Raw genomic sequence first — 17,107 nt, 5'->3', positions numbered from 1 at the left:
CTCTCTTGTTGCGGAGCACAGGCTCCAGACGCACAGCCTCAGTAGTTGTGGCTCACGGGCCTAGTTGCTCCGCGGCATGTGGGATCTTCCCAGACCAGGGCTCGAACCCGTGTCCCCTGCATTGGCAGGCAGATTCTCAACCACTGCGCCACCAGGGAAGCCCTCTAGATATGTTTTGAAGGTAGAGCCAACAGGATTTCCTGACAGAGCAGATGTGAGTTGTAAGAGAAATAAAGAAGCCAAGGATGACTGAGACTTGGGGCTAAGAAGTATGATATTTATTGAAGTGAGGAAATCTGTAGGAAGAGGGTGAGGTGAGGTCAGAGAAATCGAGGCTTTCAACTTGTCACGTTTGAGATGTCTATTAGACATCAAAGTAGAGCTGTCAGGAAGGCACTTGGATATGAAGCTGGAGTTCAGGGAGAAGTCTGGGCATATAGGTAGTATTTAGTCCTGAGACCAGATGAGTGTCGATAGAGAAGAGAAGAGGTTTGAGGTCTGAATACTGGGATGCTCCAAAATTTGGAGGTCAGGAAGACAAGGAGAAACAAGCAAAGGGGACTGTGGCCAATGAAACAGGAGAAAACCCAAGAAAGTGGTTTCCTGGAAGGCAAGTGAAGAATTCCAAAAAAAGAAAGGAATGGCCAATATGTCAAAGGCTGCAAGAAAGATGAAGATGGAGGATGACCATTGAGTTTGACATCGTGACAGTCACAGTGACCTTGACAAGAACTGTCTATGGAGGACCGTGGATGAAAATCTGATGGAGAGAATGCAGAAGTAGAGAAAGTGAGACTGGCAAGTCTAAACAACTTTTCAAGAATTTTAGGTGTCTGGAGAAACAAAGAAAATGGGCTACAGCTGGAGGTGGAGTGACATCAGGGAAGATTTTTTTTTTAAGATGGGAGCTATTATCTGATATCTGCTGGCTGAAGAAATGATATAGCAGAAAGGAAAAAATAGCAAAGGAATTTAGGAAGATGAGATGGGATCCAGTTAACAAAAGAGGGGGATGATTTGGATAGAAGCAGATACAAAGAATTTGTTACACAATTGTTCTAATAGTAAAAAATGAAACCGGAAATTAATGACAAGTTTATCAACAGAAACTGGATAAGTGATTTTAGGGATCTAAGTACAATAGATTAAAACATAATCATTAAAATTGATAGTGAAGATTCTGTATTTACCTACATGGTAATGTATCCATGTAGTGACATGGATCCATAAAAAACAAAACATTCATAAAAAAACAAAGCAAAATAAAAACAGTATCGTAGGAGCCTGACTAAAAATGGTTAAACACGCTTTACCTAGATGATAAGATTTGAAGATAGTTTTTACTTTCTTCTTTAGATATTCTGTGTTGATTTTTGGTTTTTTTTACAGTGAATATACAAAATTTGCTTAAAGGTATTTTCTCCACTTAGAGCGGCTACCATAAGACAGTGTCCATCCCAGAAGCCCTCTTGGAGGCTTGGAATGGTAATTTACCACTTAATTTCAGGCCCTTTCAAGACTCCCCCTTTCCTATCAACCCCATCCTTCATAAACATCAACTCAAACCCCACATCCGCCACTTAGTCACTTGCTTTTGAGCAATATATTTAACTTTAACAAGCATGTCTCTTCACCTGTAAAGTAATGATTTTAAAAATTTGCCTCAGAAGGCTCTTGTGAGGATCAGAGAAGATATTGTAGGTAAAATGCCTAGTAAGGTGCCTGGTATATAACAGGCACTAAATACTAAGCTGTTATTACCCGGATGTATTATTCCCTGTTTCCTTCCCTAGGGCAGGTCTAGCATGTTGTACACACGTAGAGAAGATGAGGAGGACCCGCTCTTATCAACAGCAATGGCACTGCCTTTGCTTTTTCCTATTTCTGGTGATCCTTGTCTCTCTTCTCTTGTCTAATGGTGGGGTGGGGCAGAGGGTGGAGGGGATGTGAAACAAAACACATTCCCACGGCTTCTCAATGGCCAGCAGACATTCTAAATTTTGACTAATCTGCCCTCTAGTGGTAAACATAATAATTTCCACCACTTTTCCCCCAACTGGAGTTAAAATAGAAAATGCCCATAAAGGTATAAAGGACAGCATCTGAGGTGCTCGCCTCACCTCCCACTACTGGTTCTGCCACCACCATGTAAAGAGAGGAAAGTGCCTAAAACTAGCCCATTGCTCACTTCCTTGTATTAAGGATTTGACGGTCCTTCTGAAAACACACACCTGTGCCTATGCCTATGCCTAGGAGGAGTGGTCTGCCTGAGAATCCTTTAGCTTGAATATAGCCAGCCTGAGGAATGAGACACAGTGGGATGAGGTCAGGAAATTCCATGGGAAGTCAGCTAAAAAAGTGAGCCATAAAGGGGTCCCCTGGCTGTTCCAAATGTAAAGAGCAGAAGACAAGATGTGTAATACCAGGCACACTATTTAGTCTTTCTGAGCATGAGCTTTCCCATCTGTAGCACAGGCATGATGGTGATAATTCTGCTCTCAGTGAAATGCTTGCTAAGCCACAGATCATGTAACAGTTTTGTTATTTTAAGTCTCTCTGAACATGGTATATTGGGACTGGTGTTGAAGGTGAAAGAGGGGCACGTACTTAAAACAGACACCCCTCATCTGAGCTGGGCTTTAGGACATCAGGGAATGGATTATGAAGTCATTAGGCTCTTTAGTAAAAGCTGCGGAGAGAGAGCACAGGATGAGTAGATCCCTACTGGAAGGTTTGAGGGAAATTTCAGTTGTGGAGTTCTAATAGTGAAGTCTTAGGAGCAAAGATGGAAGGGGAGGGAAAGAAAAGGGGGAAAAAAGAGCACAGAAACTTGAAACCTGAGAAGGGCTACTGGAGATAAGAGATTTAACTCACAGAAATAAGACAGGGGATTCTTCTAAAGGAGAAGAGTCAACAGGAGCCCAAAAAACGTGAATGGATTAAATGCTCCCACCAAAAGACACAGGCTTGCCGAATGGGTACAAAAACGAGACCCATATATATGCTGTCCACAAGAGACCCACTTCAGACTTAGGGACACGTATAGACTGAAAGTGAGGGGATGGAAAAAGATATTCCATGCAAATGGAAATCAAAAGAAAGCTGGAGTAGCCATACACATATCACATAAAATAGACTTTAAAATAAAGAATGTTACAAGAGACAAGGAAGGACACTACATAATGATCAAGGGATCAATCCAAGAAGACGATATAGCAATTATAAATATATATGCATCCAACATAGGAGCACCTCAATCCATAAGGCAACTGCTAACAGCCATAAAAGAGGAAATCGACACTAACACAATAATAGTAGGGGACTTTAACACCTCAGTTACACCAATGGACAGATCATCCAAGCAGAAAATTAATAAGGAAATACAAGCTTTAAATGACACAATATACCAGATAGATTTAATTGATATTTATAGGACATTCCATCCAAAAACAGCAGATTACACTTTCTTCTCAAGTGCGCACGGAACATTCTCCAGGATAGATGACACTTTGGGTCACAAATCAAGCCTCAATAAATTTAAGAAAATTGAAATCATATCAAGCATCTTTTCTGACCACAACACTATGAGATTAGAAATCAATTACAGGGAAAAAAACATAAAAAACACAAACACATGGAGGCTTAACGATACTTTACTAAATAACCAAGAGATCACTGAAGAAATCAAAGAGGAAATCAAAAAATACCTAGAGACAAACGACAATGAAAACATGATGATCCAAAACGTGGGGATGCAGCAAAAGCAGTTATAAGAGGGAAGTTTATAGCAATACAAGCCTACCTCAAGAAACAAGATAAATCTCAAATAAACAGTCTAACCTTACACCTAAAGGAACTAGAGAATGAAGAACAAACAAAACCCAAAGTTAGTAGAAGGAAAGAAATCATAAAGATCAGAACAGAAATAAATGAAATAGAAACAAAGAAAACAGTAGCAAAGATCAATAAAACTAAAATCTGGTTTTTGAGAAGATAAACAAAATTGATAAACCATTAGCCAGACTCATCAAGAAAAAGAGGGAGAGGACTCAAATCAATAAAATTAGAAATGAAAAAGGAGAAGTTACAACAGACACCGCAGAAATACAAAGCCTCCTAAGAGACTATACTACAAGCAACTCTATGCCAATAAAATGGACAGCCAGGAAGAAATGGACAAATTCTTAGAAAGGTATAACCTTCCAAGACTGAACCAGGAAGAAACAGAAAATATGAACAGACCAATCACAAGTAATGAAATTGAAACTGTGATTAAAAATCTTCCAACAAACAAAAGTCCAGGACCAGATGGCTTCACAGGTGAATTCTATCAAACATTTAGAGAAGAGCTAACACCCATCCTTCTCAAACTCTTCCAAAACTTGCAGAGGAAGGAACACTCCCATACTCATTCTATGAGGCCACCATCACGCTGATACCAAAACCAGACAAAGATACTACAAAAAAAGAAAATTACAGACCAATATCACTCATGAATATAGATGCAAAAATCCTCAACAAAACACTAGCAAGCAAAATCCAACAACACATCAAAACGATCATACACCATGATCAATAGGGATTTATCCCTGGGATGCAAGGATTCTTCAATATACACCAATCAATGTGATACACCATATTAACAAATTGAAGAAGAAAAACCATATGATCATCTCAATAGATGCAGAAAAAGCTTTTGACAAAATTCAACACCCATTTATGATCAAAACTCTCTAGAAAGTGGGCAAAGAGGGAACCTACCTCAACATAACAAAAGCCATATACGACAAACCCACAGCAAACATCACTCTCAATGGTGAAAAACTGAAAGCATTTCCTCTAAGATCAGGAACAAGACAAGGATGTCCACTCTCACCACTGTTATCAACATAGCTTTGGAGGTCCTATCCACAGCAATCAGAGAAGAAAAAGAAATAAAAGGAATACAAATTGGAAAAGAAGAAGTAAAACTGTCACTGTTTGCAGATGACATGATACTATACATAGAGAATCCTAAAGATGTTACCAGAAAACTACTAGAGCTAATCAATGGATTTGGTAAAGTTGCAGGATACAAAATAATGCACAGAGATCTCTTGCATTCCTATACACTAATGATGAAAAATCTGAAAGAGAAATTAAGGAAACACTCCATTTACCATTGCAACAAAAGAATAAAATACCTAGGAATAAACCTACCAAGGGAGACAAAAGACCTGTATGCAGAAAACTATAAGACACTGATGAAATAAATTAGAGATGATATAAACAGATGGAGAGACATACCACGTTCTTGGATTGGAAGAATCAATATTGTGGAAATGGCTGTATTACCCAAAGCAATCTACAGATTCAATGCAATCCCTATCAAATTACCAACAGCATTTTTTACAGAACTAGAACAAAAAATTTTTAAATTTGTATGGAGACACAAAAGACCCCAAATAGCCAAAGCAGTCTTGAGGGAAAAAAACAGAGCTGGAGGAATCAGACTCCATGACTTCAGACTATACTACAAAGCTACAGTAACCAAGAGAGTATGGGACTGGCACAAAGACAGAAATATAGATCAATGGAACAGGATAAGAAGCCCAGAGACAAACCCATGCCCCTATGGTCAACTAATCTATGACAAAGGAGGCAAAGATATACAATGGAGAAAAGACAGTCTCTTCAATAAGTGGTGCTGGGAAAACTGGACAGCTACATGTAAAAGAATGAATTTAGAACACTCCCTAACACCATACACAAAAATAAACTCAAAATGGATTAGAGACCTAAATGTAAGACTGGACACTATAAAACTCTTAGAGGAAAACATCAGAAGAACACTCTTTGATATAAATCACAGCAAGATCTTTTTTGATCCACCGCCTAGAGTAATGGAAATAAAAACAAAACTAAACAAATGGGACCTAATGAAACTTAAAAACTTGTGCAAAGCAAACTATAAACAAGACGAAAAGATAACCCTCAGAATGGGAGAAAATATTTGCAAACAAATAAACGGACAAAGGATTATTCTCCAAAATTTATAAACAGCACATGCAGCTCAATTTTAAAAAAACAAACAACCCAATCCAAAAATGGGCAGAAGGCCTAAATAGACATTTCTCCAAAGAAGATATTCAGATGACCAAGAAGCTCATGAAAAGCTGCTCAACATCACTAATTATTAGAGAAATGCAAATCAAAACTACAATGAGGTATCACCTCACACCAGTTAGAATGGGCATCATCAGAAAATCTACAAACAACAAATGCTGGAGCGGATGTGGAGAAAAGGGAACCCTCTTGCACTGTTGGTGGGAATGTAAATTGATACAGCCACTATGGAGAACAGTATGGAGGTTCCTTAAAAAACTAAAAATAGAATTACCATATGACCCAGCAATCCCACTACTGGGCATATACCCTGAGGAAACCGTAATTCAAAAAGACACATGCACCCCAATGTTCATTGCAGCACTATTTACAATAGCCAGGATGTGGAAGCAACCTAAGTGTCCATCGACAGACGAATGGATAAAGAAGTTGTGGTACATATATACAATGGAATATTACTCAGCCATTAAAAGGAACGAAATTGGGTCATTTGTAGAGACGTGGATGGATGTAGAGACTGTCATATAGAGTGAAGTAAGTCAGAAAGAGAAAAACAAATATCGTATATTAACACATATATGTGGAACCTAGAAAAATGGTACAGATGAACCAGTTTGCAGGGCAGAAATTGAGACACAGACATAGAGAACAAACGTATGGACACCAAGGGGGGAAAGCAGCGGGGGGGCCAGGGTGGTGGTGGGATGAATTGGGAGATTGGGATTGACATATATACACTAATATGTATAAAATGGATAACTAATAAGAACCTGCTGTATAAAAAAATAAATTAAATTTTAAAAAAAGAGAGACATTAGGGTTGATGTATTATTTAAAGAGAACCACTGTAGGTTTTAAGCAGGGCATGAATGCTTATAAAGGTCTGTCTGGCTGAAAGATTGTCCCATGTCACCACTTTCTGGAATGCTGAGGAAAAAAACAAGTCTAACCATACAGAGATTGCAACAAGCATAAATTAATTCTCTCAGCCGTGCTTGGCAGTATTATAGAAGTGCAGAATTCCCCTCAATATGCCTGTTTCACCACATTACAAGCATGTAAATAAATATTTTACCCCATCAGCACACAGTGACACCATATGCATTATATTAGCAATACTCTGTTCCCTTTAAAATTGCTAGAATATCTTAGATCCCCACCTGTCTTCTTCCTGGTGCCAAAGATTTATAGCTGGAGTTCCTCCTTTCTGGAAAGCATTACATGTTTACCATATGTGTTGGATCTCTGGGGTAGCAGACACAACAATCGTCTCCTCAATAGTCATTGCTTCCTTCTTTCTGCTAATTTGAGCCCTCAAGAAGCCCACAGACTTCTGATGGCCACCTCACTAGTTCACCACTTACGTGGCAACCACACTTTAGGCTCAAACAGGACACTAGCTGGGAATAAAAGTGAGCAAGGAACGAGCAGGCTGTTGCACTTAATATGAGGTATTGTGAGAGCCTGTTCACACGTCTGCACTGCCTTTTCGAGGGTAGGATCATGTCTGTCTTGTGCATTTGTTATAGCCTCAATATCTGGTTCATCACTGTATCCTCAGTCAAAGGACTTGGTTGGCACTTAGTAGTTGCTCAATGAATGAATGAGTACAACATAGCCAAAATGCTTATAAGTGGATAATTACCATCTTTTGGGGGAAGCACGCCATGCAACTTTTGGGATCTTAGTTCCCTGACCAGGGATTGAACTCAGGCCACAGCAGTGAAAGCGCCAACTCCTAACCACTGGACTACCAGGGAATTCCCAATTACCATCTTATTAAGATGCCCACTATGTAGACACATTCCCAAGTTTCTGGGTGAGAGCTAATCCATCATAAAGGTAACACCGACCTATCCTATTATTACCCTCCTGGACATGCTCCATCAAGGGAGATGAAAGGAACAATGGTTTCTCAGTTCTGTGCTCAATGCTTCATGTAAATTATAGATATTATAATCCCCATGTTATAGGTAAGGAAATTGAGTCTCAGAGTGACTGGTATTCTAAATTCGTAAGTGGCAGAGCTGGAATAAGAACTCCAAATCCAGTATACTCTTTCAACCACACCATAAACCTATACCACAAAGTGGTCATGGTCTGTATTGGTAAAATGTAGGGCAGTTGTCCCCAACCTTTTTGGCACCAGGGACCAGTTTCGTGGAAGACAATATTTCCATGGACGGGGTGGGGTCTGGTTTAGGCAGTAATGTGAGCAATGGGGAGCGACAGATGTAGCTTCCCTTGCTCGCCCACCACTCACCTCCTGCTGTGCGGCCCAGTTCCTAACAGGCTATGGACCAGTACCAGTCCGTGGCCCAGGGGTTGGGAACCCCTGATCTAGGGGGTAATATATTTTTCCCATTCCCTCACTTTTAGCCTGTGTGTGTCTTTAGATCTGAAGTGAGTCTCTTGTAGGCAGCATATATTTGGGTCTGGTTTTGTATCCATTCAGCCAGTCTACATCTTTTGATTGTAGCATTTGGTCCATTTACATTTAAAGTAATTATTGATAGATATCTATGTATTGCCATTTTCTTAATTGCTTTTGGGTTGTTTTTGTAATCATTTTTGTTCCTTTTTTCTTCTTTGGCTCTCTTCCCCCATTTTAGATAGTGTCCTGGTCTGCCTCTGTTACTTATTCATATTATGATTCATTTATTTCCCCTTTTCTATTCCTATTTGGAAATAAATTACTCTGTCCTAAATTTGCCTCACATGGGGCTTTGTGTCAAGCAGTGTTTCTCAAACTTTAATTTGTGTATAAACTGCCTGCAAATCTAGTAAAAATGCAGATTCTGTCTCAGCATACCTGGGATGGAACCTGAGAGTCTGCATTTCTGACAAGCTCCCAGGTGACGCCAATGCTTCTGGTCCTTGGATCACACTTTGTGTGGCAAGGGTGTAGATTATTGTTATATTCATAGGGAAATGGAAATAATTTTGGATGAAGAGCACTCTGACCAAATAATGCTGATTCTTGTTGTATAAAAGCTGGATCAGTTAAAGCAGGTCAAATGGCAGTAACAAACAAACTGCAAAGTGGACATTGCCTGTCCAGAGTCTGCACAGGTGGTCAAATTGTAGTATGATCTTTTATAGTTATGTATATGTTTTTATGTATGATATTTACAACCTTTCCTAGTTGGTTTTTATAACTTAACTTTTTAAAATGTAGTCTTTACAACTGTTCTATAAGATAGGAAGGGTATTAGCGTCCCTGGCACATGGAGTGCCCAATAAATGTTGGGTATTTTCATCCCCATTTTATAGATAAAGATGGAGCCTCAGAGAGGTTAACTGTTGGTCAAGCAGATGTCCAAACCTACATCTTCTGAATCCAGCTGCAAAGCTCTTCCCCATCCCACCTAATCCTCCTCAACTGCTATGTACATGTCTGGGTTGTAAACAATTTCCTTTTTTCCCCTTTTTCATTCAGACTTCCCTGTCTTTTTTTTTAAGTATGTAACTCATGGTTTACACCCTCATGGCTTAATAAATATTAGTAATATTAATAAAAATCATATTAGCTGAAAAAGATTTAAAAGATGAAACAAAATTAATTTCCCTATTCTTTTCTCTCAATTCTCACTCTCCTTAAATAAATGGCCCAATTCCTCCCCACCTCCGGATCTACCCACACACATTTAAAAAAATATTTATAGCTTTTAAAAGCCTTTGGCAGCCCATCTTTCCTCTCCTGCTGAGCACTCTTAATCTCACTTCTGTTACTGGCTGTAAATTATCCTGAGATACTATCACTTGTTAAACTCTTGTGGTGTTTATGCCAGAGAGAGAGGAAGGCCAGTTGGCAGATGGTCAGATGGAAGTTTGATTACTTCTGTTCTTGCAGTGATTCCCTTTCTTCTGGACTTTATATGTGAGAATTATTGAGGGTCCCCCCCACCCCGACTTTAATGCCAATCTCCCATATTGAATGTGGATAAAGATGAAAGGAACTCAGAAAACAGTGAAACTGTTACCATCAGAGAAACATCTTAAACTGCTCCAATCCTGAACGGCTTCCGTTGCATTTTAAGGGGCAGCATTTCATAGCGACCAGTCACACTAATGTTGTTACTGCCTAGGGGAAACTCTTCCTCTTGATCATTGCTTATTAATGTTCATTCCTAGTGGGGTAACAACACTAGAAGCTAAACCTATATACCTATCCCTAAGCCAATAAAATACAAAAGGACCTAATTAAAAATTAAACCCTGACTATATTCAATATCTTGTAATAACCTAGGAAACAAAAACAGGAACGTGAAAAGATATCTGCACCCATGTTCATTGCAACATTATTTACAACAGCGAAGATATGGAAACAACCTAAGTTGGATAATGCGACTGTAATAAATATATATATGGAAAAAAATTAAACCCCAAACACTAATAAAGACATTTCAAAGGTTTTTTTGTTTGGTTTGGTTTGGTTTTGGTTTTGCCTCCTGCAGTCTGAGATGAATGTATTAAAATAAGAGCCAAGAAAGATAACATTTATGGCATGCTTTGTGCTAAGCATTGTCTTAAGAGCTTTAAACCTCATAACCTTTTGAATACTTTTACTACATCCCTTTTAAAGATGAGAAAACTGACTTCTCAGGAGGTTGAGGAACTAGCTCAAGGTCACAGAGTTGCTAAGCCAGAAATTTAAGCCCAGGCAGTTGGACTGTGGGTCCAATGTCTTAACTTTGATTCTATGTTATTTCCCAAGATGCTCAGATGTTGTTTGCCTGTGAGAATTTAAATGTAAACCTACAGCCTCTTTCAATTTGCAAAAATAAGAGAAACTCCCATTCAAAGCAGCTTAAGTAAAAGGTCAGGGAGAACTTAATGGCTCCTACCAGTAAGCTTTAGAAAGAGCTCACATCAGGGATGGCTGGATCCAGGCACTTGACAACTGTCAGGAGTCTCTCTCTGTGTTCCTGGCTGAGTGTCAAACTTATTCTTTCAGACCAGCTTGTGGGTGACCACGTGGTGGGAAATCTTGCTGGGGAATCTCCAGCTTCATATCATAACATGAGCTCAGAGAGTTAAATATTCATCCCTGCTGACTCCAGTAAGAAAATTCCTGTGGAAGACTCTGATTAACCCAATTTAGATTATGTTCCTATCCTTGCGTCAATCTCAATGGCAAGGGAGATAGAGAACTGTGATTTGCCCAGTCTGGGTCACATGCCTACCCCTGTGGCCTGGAGGGCTAGGTCTGTATGAGAACAGGAGAGGAAGTTTCCTATATATAAAATAGCTGCTAATGTATCTAACATGGTTTTGGAGTTTATAAGTGCTCTTTTTGATTCATGCCTTTGAGTCTCACAACCAGCCTGTGAAGAGGGCTGGTCAAGTATTACTAAGGAAACGGTGGTGAATTAAAGATGGCCACAGATTTTTTTGTCACTTCATTGAGAGATAGCTTTTGTTTCCCCTTCACTTGAATTTGGGCTGGCCCTATGAAACTTAATACAATGTGGCAGAACTTACTATAACTATTTCTCAGCCTTGTCTTTGAAAGGACTCACAGCTTTCACTTTCTTGCCCTGGAAATACTCATTCTTTGGACACCCTCTTGAAACTCAGCTAGGAAGAAGTCCAATCCACATGGAAAGGCCACATGAAGGCACTTCAGTCAATAGCTGCAGCTAAGTTTTCAAATGACAATCAGAATCAACTGCTAGTCATAATGAGTGAGCCATTCTGGACATTCTGGGATGGTTTGGTTGGCAACAGTAGAGAACCAAACTAGAAACTAAGGCTCATTGGCTTAGTGTCCTACAGCTGGAAAGTCTCAGAGTTATGATGCTAAACCAAACACTCTGACTCTAAGCCCACTGGGCTTTCTTTGATTCCTCAGTGCCTCCTATTAAAACCATAACAAGTCGTAATTCAAAATCTTCAACTGTAAGATTTCTGCCCAGGATGGAGGTAGATGAAGTGATGCATATAATTCATTCATTTATTCATTCATTGAACAAACATTTGAGAAGCTCTATGTGGCAGGCAACTGAACAAAATGCACTCCTGGTTCCTGAGGAATTCAGAGTCTAATCAACAGAGTTCCTGAGGAATTCAGAGTCTAATCAACAGAGTGCCTAATAAACAGGTCATTTCAATAAGAATTGATAAGTGCCATGATGGGGAATGTGCAGGGTGCTCCTGGAAAACATGGTGGGCACTAAAACTAGCCCAAGGCATGAAATAATGGGCACACCCTTTGTTGAGTGTGGGAGAGTATCTATGAATCTGTGTTGAGGATGTTGAAGAGGTATGTTTAGAATAAATACAGCTATTCATTAAGATAAATGTGATAGGAAATGGATAGGGAAGCAGGGAGGAAGAACTCCTGTATTTGGGATAAATACATGAACTCTAGTCTTGGTTGCACCCTTCCCTTGATGTGCTCTTGGCCAGGTCACTGAATTTCTCTGTAACTCAGCTTCCTTGACTGTAAAACCAAGTTGGATCACACTATTTCTTCTTCATCTTCTTCCTCTTTTTTTTTAACATAATGGTTTCTCTTCTTTCTTGATTTAAAAAATATATATTTATTTATTTGGTTGCACCGGGTCTTAGTTGTGGCAGGGAGGCTCCTTAGTTGCAGCACATGGAGTCCTTAGTTGTGGCATACAAACTCTTAGTTGCAACATGCGTGTGGGATCTAGTTCCCCGACCAGGGATCGAACCTGGGCCCCCTACATTGGGAGAGCAGAGTCTTATCCACTGTGCCACGAGGGAAGTCCCCACACTATTTCTTCTTTGTGTACTTGACAGTTCCTTTCTCCAATTCCTTTAAGTCTTGGTGTTCCTCAGAGTTTGGTCCTTAGTTCATTGCTCTTCTCATTCTGCAAATTCTCCCTAAATGATCTCATCCACTTCTATAGCTTTGGTTATAACTCATATGGAAATGAAACCCGAGTCTATATGCTAGCCCAGTTCTGTGGGCTGTCTACCACTGTATTCCTCTTCTTGCTGCACATCATTCCACAGGCACATGAAGCCGAACATGTCCGGAGCTGAGCTCATCACCTTGCCCACTAAACTGACTCCCACTTCTGACTTCTCCCTTGGTTACTGGCAGCACCATAATAGCGCTCCTCAAGCCAATGACCGTGAAGTTAATTTCACTCTCCCTTTTCCTTTAACCTCACAAGCAACTGTTTGTCAAGTACTGCTAATTTTGCCACTTGGTTACTGGCAGCACCATAATAGCGCTCCTCAAGCCAATGACCGTGAAGTTAATTTCAGTCTCCCTTTTCCTTTAACCTCACAAGCAATTGTTTGTCAAGTACTGCTAATTTTGCCACCTAAATATTTCTGGAATTCATTCCTTTGTCAAGATATCCCGGAAACGGCTCAAACTAAAAATATTCAAAACTTAACTCATTGTTTTCCCTTCCCAAACCTGATCCTCTTCCTGTGTGTTCTAGGAGAATGTTATCCCCATCCACTCAGTTGCTAAATATGGAACTTGGTCATCACCATTGATTTCTCCCTCTTTTTTGCCTTCCATAACCAGATAACCAACAACTCCCAATGTCTGACCTCCTATTTGCCTTTTAAATCTATCCACTTCTCTCCATTCTTATTGTGATCATCTTTCACTTCCTGCAGCAGAATCCTAACTGGCTTCCCTGCCTTGGCTTCAGTCTTAACTTCCTCTGACTTCTCCACAACGAAGCCAGATCTGATCATATCAGCAACTTCCCTCTCCCCAACTCCCCATTTTCTAATTCTTTGATTCTTTGATTCACCCTCTAGACTACAAAATCTAGGATGGGGTCATAATCCATTCACCCTCATCTCCCCTGCACCTAGCACACTGTACTTGGCACATAATAGGTGCTCAGTAAATATGAACCCACGCTCACCCCCTTTCTGACTCTCCGTTATTTACAGCAGATAAATCCTTGACATGTTCTAGGTGTGGCAGACCTCTGGAGGCACAGAGTATCATGATACGGTACACTGTTGCACGAGTTGAAAGCTATCAGAAAATAACTGCAAAATCAACGTATCTACTAAACAAAAACAGACTCACAGACATAGAGAACAGACTAGTGGTTGGGGGGGGCAGGGTAGGGGAGGGAATGAATGGGAATCTGGGATTAGCAGAGACAAACTATTATATATAGGCTGGATAAACAACAAGGTCCTACTGTATAGCACAGGGAACTATATTCAATATCCTGTGACAAAGCGTAACGGAAAAGAATACGATAAAGAATATATGTGAATAACCGAGTCACTTTGCTGTACAGGAGAAATTAACACATTGTAAATCAACCATACTTCAATAAAATTTTTAAAAAACAAAAAAATAACTGCACCTTAATAGTACCACATGAATTGCATAGTCAGTACACAAAAGGATGCATATCCCAAGGAATCTTCATGATGGCACTAAAGACTAACGTCACCCTCATGGCTCTGGGTAAACGTGTTCCCCTTTCCGGACCTGTGTTCTCGATCTGCCAAATGAGCACGCTGTGAGAGGTGAGGTTAAGCCCATAAGCCGCCCGCGATGTGAGAAATGACCGGGCCGACGGAGGGCCTGCGCGTGCGCGTGCGCGTGCGCGTGCGCCGGGAGCGGGCTTTCCGGCGCGGCAGTCCCGGCGGCCACCGGAGGAGGCGGGACGAGGCGGGTTCCCGCGGTTCCGCCGCGCCATTGGCGGGCGGTTTGAATGACGGAAGTGACGGGGGCTCGGCGATGGCCGCCACACAGGCGCACAAACGGCTGTTGGGAGGCTTCTGTGTGGCGGCCGCCGCGACCTTCTCTGTCTGAGCCGCGGTTCCTGAGTCCGGGGTCCCGTTTCCCGGGTGAGTGACGGCCGCGGGCGTGCACGACTCCCCGAGGCCGGGAAGCGGGAGTGTGCTCCGGATGAAGGGGGTGCCGCGCACGCAGCGCGGCCCGCGGTTCTCCGGCCTCGGCGGGCGGCGGGCCGCGGGCCCCGGCTGGGGTCGGGCAGGCGGCCGGGAGGAGCGCCGGCGCAGCGGGCACGCGCGTCCCGACCCAGACCCGCCTGCTTCGTGCGAGAGGCCACTCCGGGGCCTTTGGCGCGGGTGGCTTTGCGCGTTCTCCCGGAATCGGGTCTCGCGGGGTCCCTGAGCTTCCAAGTCAGGGCGGCCGGGAGGGCTTTCGCGGTCGCTACTGCGAACGCTTCTGGGTGCGTCCTGCCCACCCTGCCCCCAGGTCACCTGCGGCGTGGCCTCAATCCTGGTAGCCGCTGAAGAACACTGCCTGGAGTTGTTTCATGCAGAGAGCGTACTCTCTCTCGGTGTCTCTCACCTTTAATTTCTTAGATATTAAGTCCTGCCACAAACCCGAGCTTTTACAACAGTGGGGAATTTTGAATCTTTAATATTTAGAAAAAATTTGGCAGTGTATATTCGTTAAGTCACATAATCATCAGAACAACCTGTTGGACACGATATTGTGACTCCCCTTACGTAGTTTAAGGAAACGAGACCAAAGTGACTTAAGGGTCTTCCTTCTTTAAAGTGGTAGTGTTGGGCCTTGAACCCAGATCTTCTAAGTCTGGTATATGTGATTACGATGTGCCCGCTGCCATTTAATCCTCAGGACAAAGTCTTGCAAGATAAGTAGCATCACCTTTATTATTTGTTAGTTACAGTATATACAATTTGAAAATCCATATTGATATGAATAAATACTAAAGTGAGGGAATGGGGGAAACTCTTTCTTACAGTAGGATTCCAGTTGGTAAGTGTAGAAGGAATAATGGAAATAGAGAATACCTTTTGACAAATGCCTTAGTAATTGTTTCAGGCAGTCCTCAGTGGATACTAAATTTAGTTGGTAGAAGTATGGTGAGGAACATGATATTTATATAGCCTCAACTATCTCTCCACCAAATACTTAAAAAGGAAAAGTAGTATCTACAGTGGATAAACGTGTTAGACACCTCCTTAATCAAGTGATCAAAATTCGCATCATGTTAACATCATTTACCTCCTGGTGTGATGCACTGAGAAGGGTGCCTAGTGACTTCTGCAGTGGTCTCGGCAAAAATGCATAACCTTAGTCCAAACACAAGAAGGGATTAAACACATCCAAATTGAGGGACAGTCTGCAAAATAACTGACTGGCATCTTTTAAAAATGTCAGGATCTTGAGTGGGAAAAAAAAAAACAGACTGAGGAAGGTCTCAGATTAGAGGAGTTGAAGGAGGCAAAACAACCTTGGCAGCCATTAGAACGTAATTCATAGACCCTCAGCCCCCGTGTTCTGAAATCTGTTTGCATGGATGCCTTCCCTGGACTGCTCCTAGTTAATGACTGAGCCTGGTATGGATGTGAAGGCAGGCCCGTTCCTAAGACACAAGGGATTCTGGCTTAAGGACTCCCCAGAAGTCTTGCTGAACCTTCCTTAGATTGCGTGGCAGTCTGAGAGGCATCTATCCAACTTTCCCTCCCTCCTTCACTCAGTGTCTGATTTGCATGGAAGTCTGAAATGCTCCCATCTTTTACCAGCTCCATCCCCATTTTCCCTCACACTGAATTTCCCCTAATAAAATCTTTGTGGGTTTCATCCCATCTTGGCATCTTGGAGGACCCAGAGTAACACAACAGTCAAAGGATATGTTTCCCTTGGCTTGGGTCCTGGTCCAGAAAATGGACATTAGTGGGATAATTGACGAGATTTGAATGCTGTCTGTAGATTAGTTAAAAAGTATTGTGCTAGTGTTAATTTCCTGGTTTTGGTCATTGTACTATGGTTGACATTTAGAGAAGCTGGGAATTCTAGGTCAAGTGATTTCCAAATAAGTTTAAAAATTAAGAAAATGATATACAAGAGAAAACAGTTATTCTATCACATGTTAGGTAAAAATAACAAGTGTATTATGTTTTCCTGTAATCCTCTAGGAAATGAAATGGATGGATACTCAAAACACTGAAAAGTTAAGTTTTTTTCTTTTTCATTGAGGTATAACTTAGAATTAAATACACAAATCTAAGTGTACTGTTTGAGGAATCCTTACAT

At 41.2% G+C, this 17,107-nt stretch overlaps 1 protein-coding gene across 9 annotated transcripts in view; it reads left to right on the top strand.

Moving 5' to 3' along the window:
• The first annotated feature begins 14,786 nt into the window (after positions 1 to 14,786).
• The window catches only part of CEP295 (centrosomal protein 295), a 48,352-nt gene continuing 46,031 nt past the window's right edge, over positions 14,787 to 17,107 (top strand). For 4 of the 9 annotated variants that reach the window (XM_068555685.1, XM_068555687.1, XM_068555684.1 and 1 more), the window contains exons 1-2: positions 14,838 to 14,922; positions 16,990 to 17,025. Coding sequence is in view for 1 of the 9 variants with exons in the window: in XM_068555679.1 (XP_068411780.1) it covers positions 14,787 to 14,922 (136 nt within the window). In the remaining 8 variants the exon portion in view is untranslated. Of the gene's footprint in view, positions 14,923 to 16,989; positions 17,051 to 17,107 lie in introns of all 9 variants that reach the window. The other 5 variants (XM_068555680.1, XM_068555683.1, XM_068555681.1 and 2 more) reach the window with 3 other exon arrangements.

Source organism: Eschrichtius robustus, chromosome 11 (genome assembly GCF_028021215.1).
Source record: "Eschrichtius robustus isolate mEscRob2 chromosome 11, mEscRob2.pri, whole genome shotgun sequence".
In the NCBI taxonomy this organism is placed as follows: domain Eukaryota; kingdom Metazoa; phylum Chordata; class Mammalia; order Artiodactyla; family Eschrichtiidae; genus Eschrichtius; species Eschrichtius robustus.
This window is presented reverse-complemented; position numbering and strand designations above follow the sequence as displayed.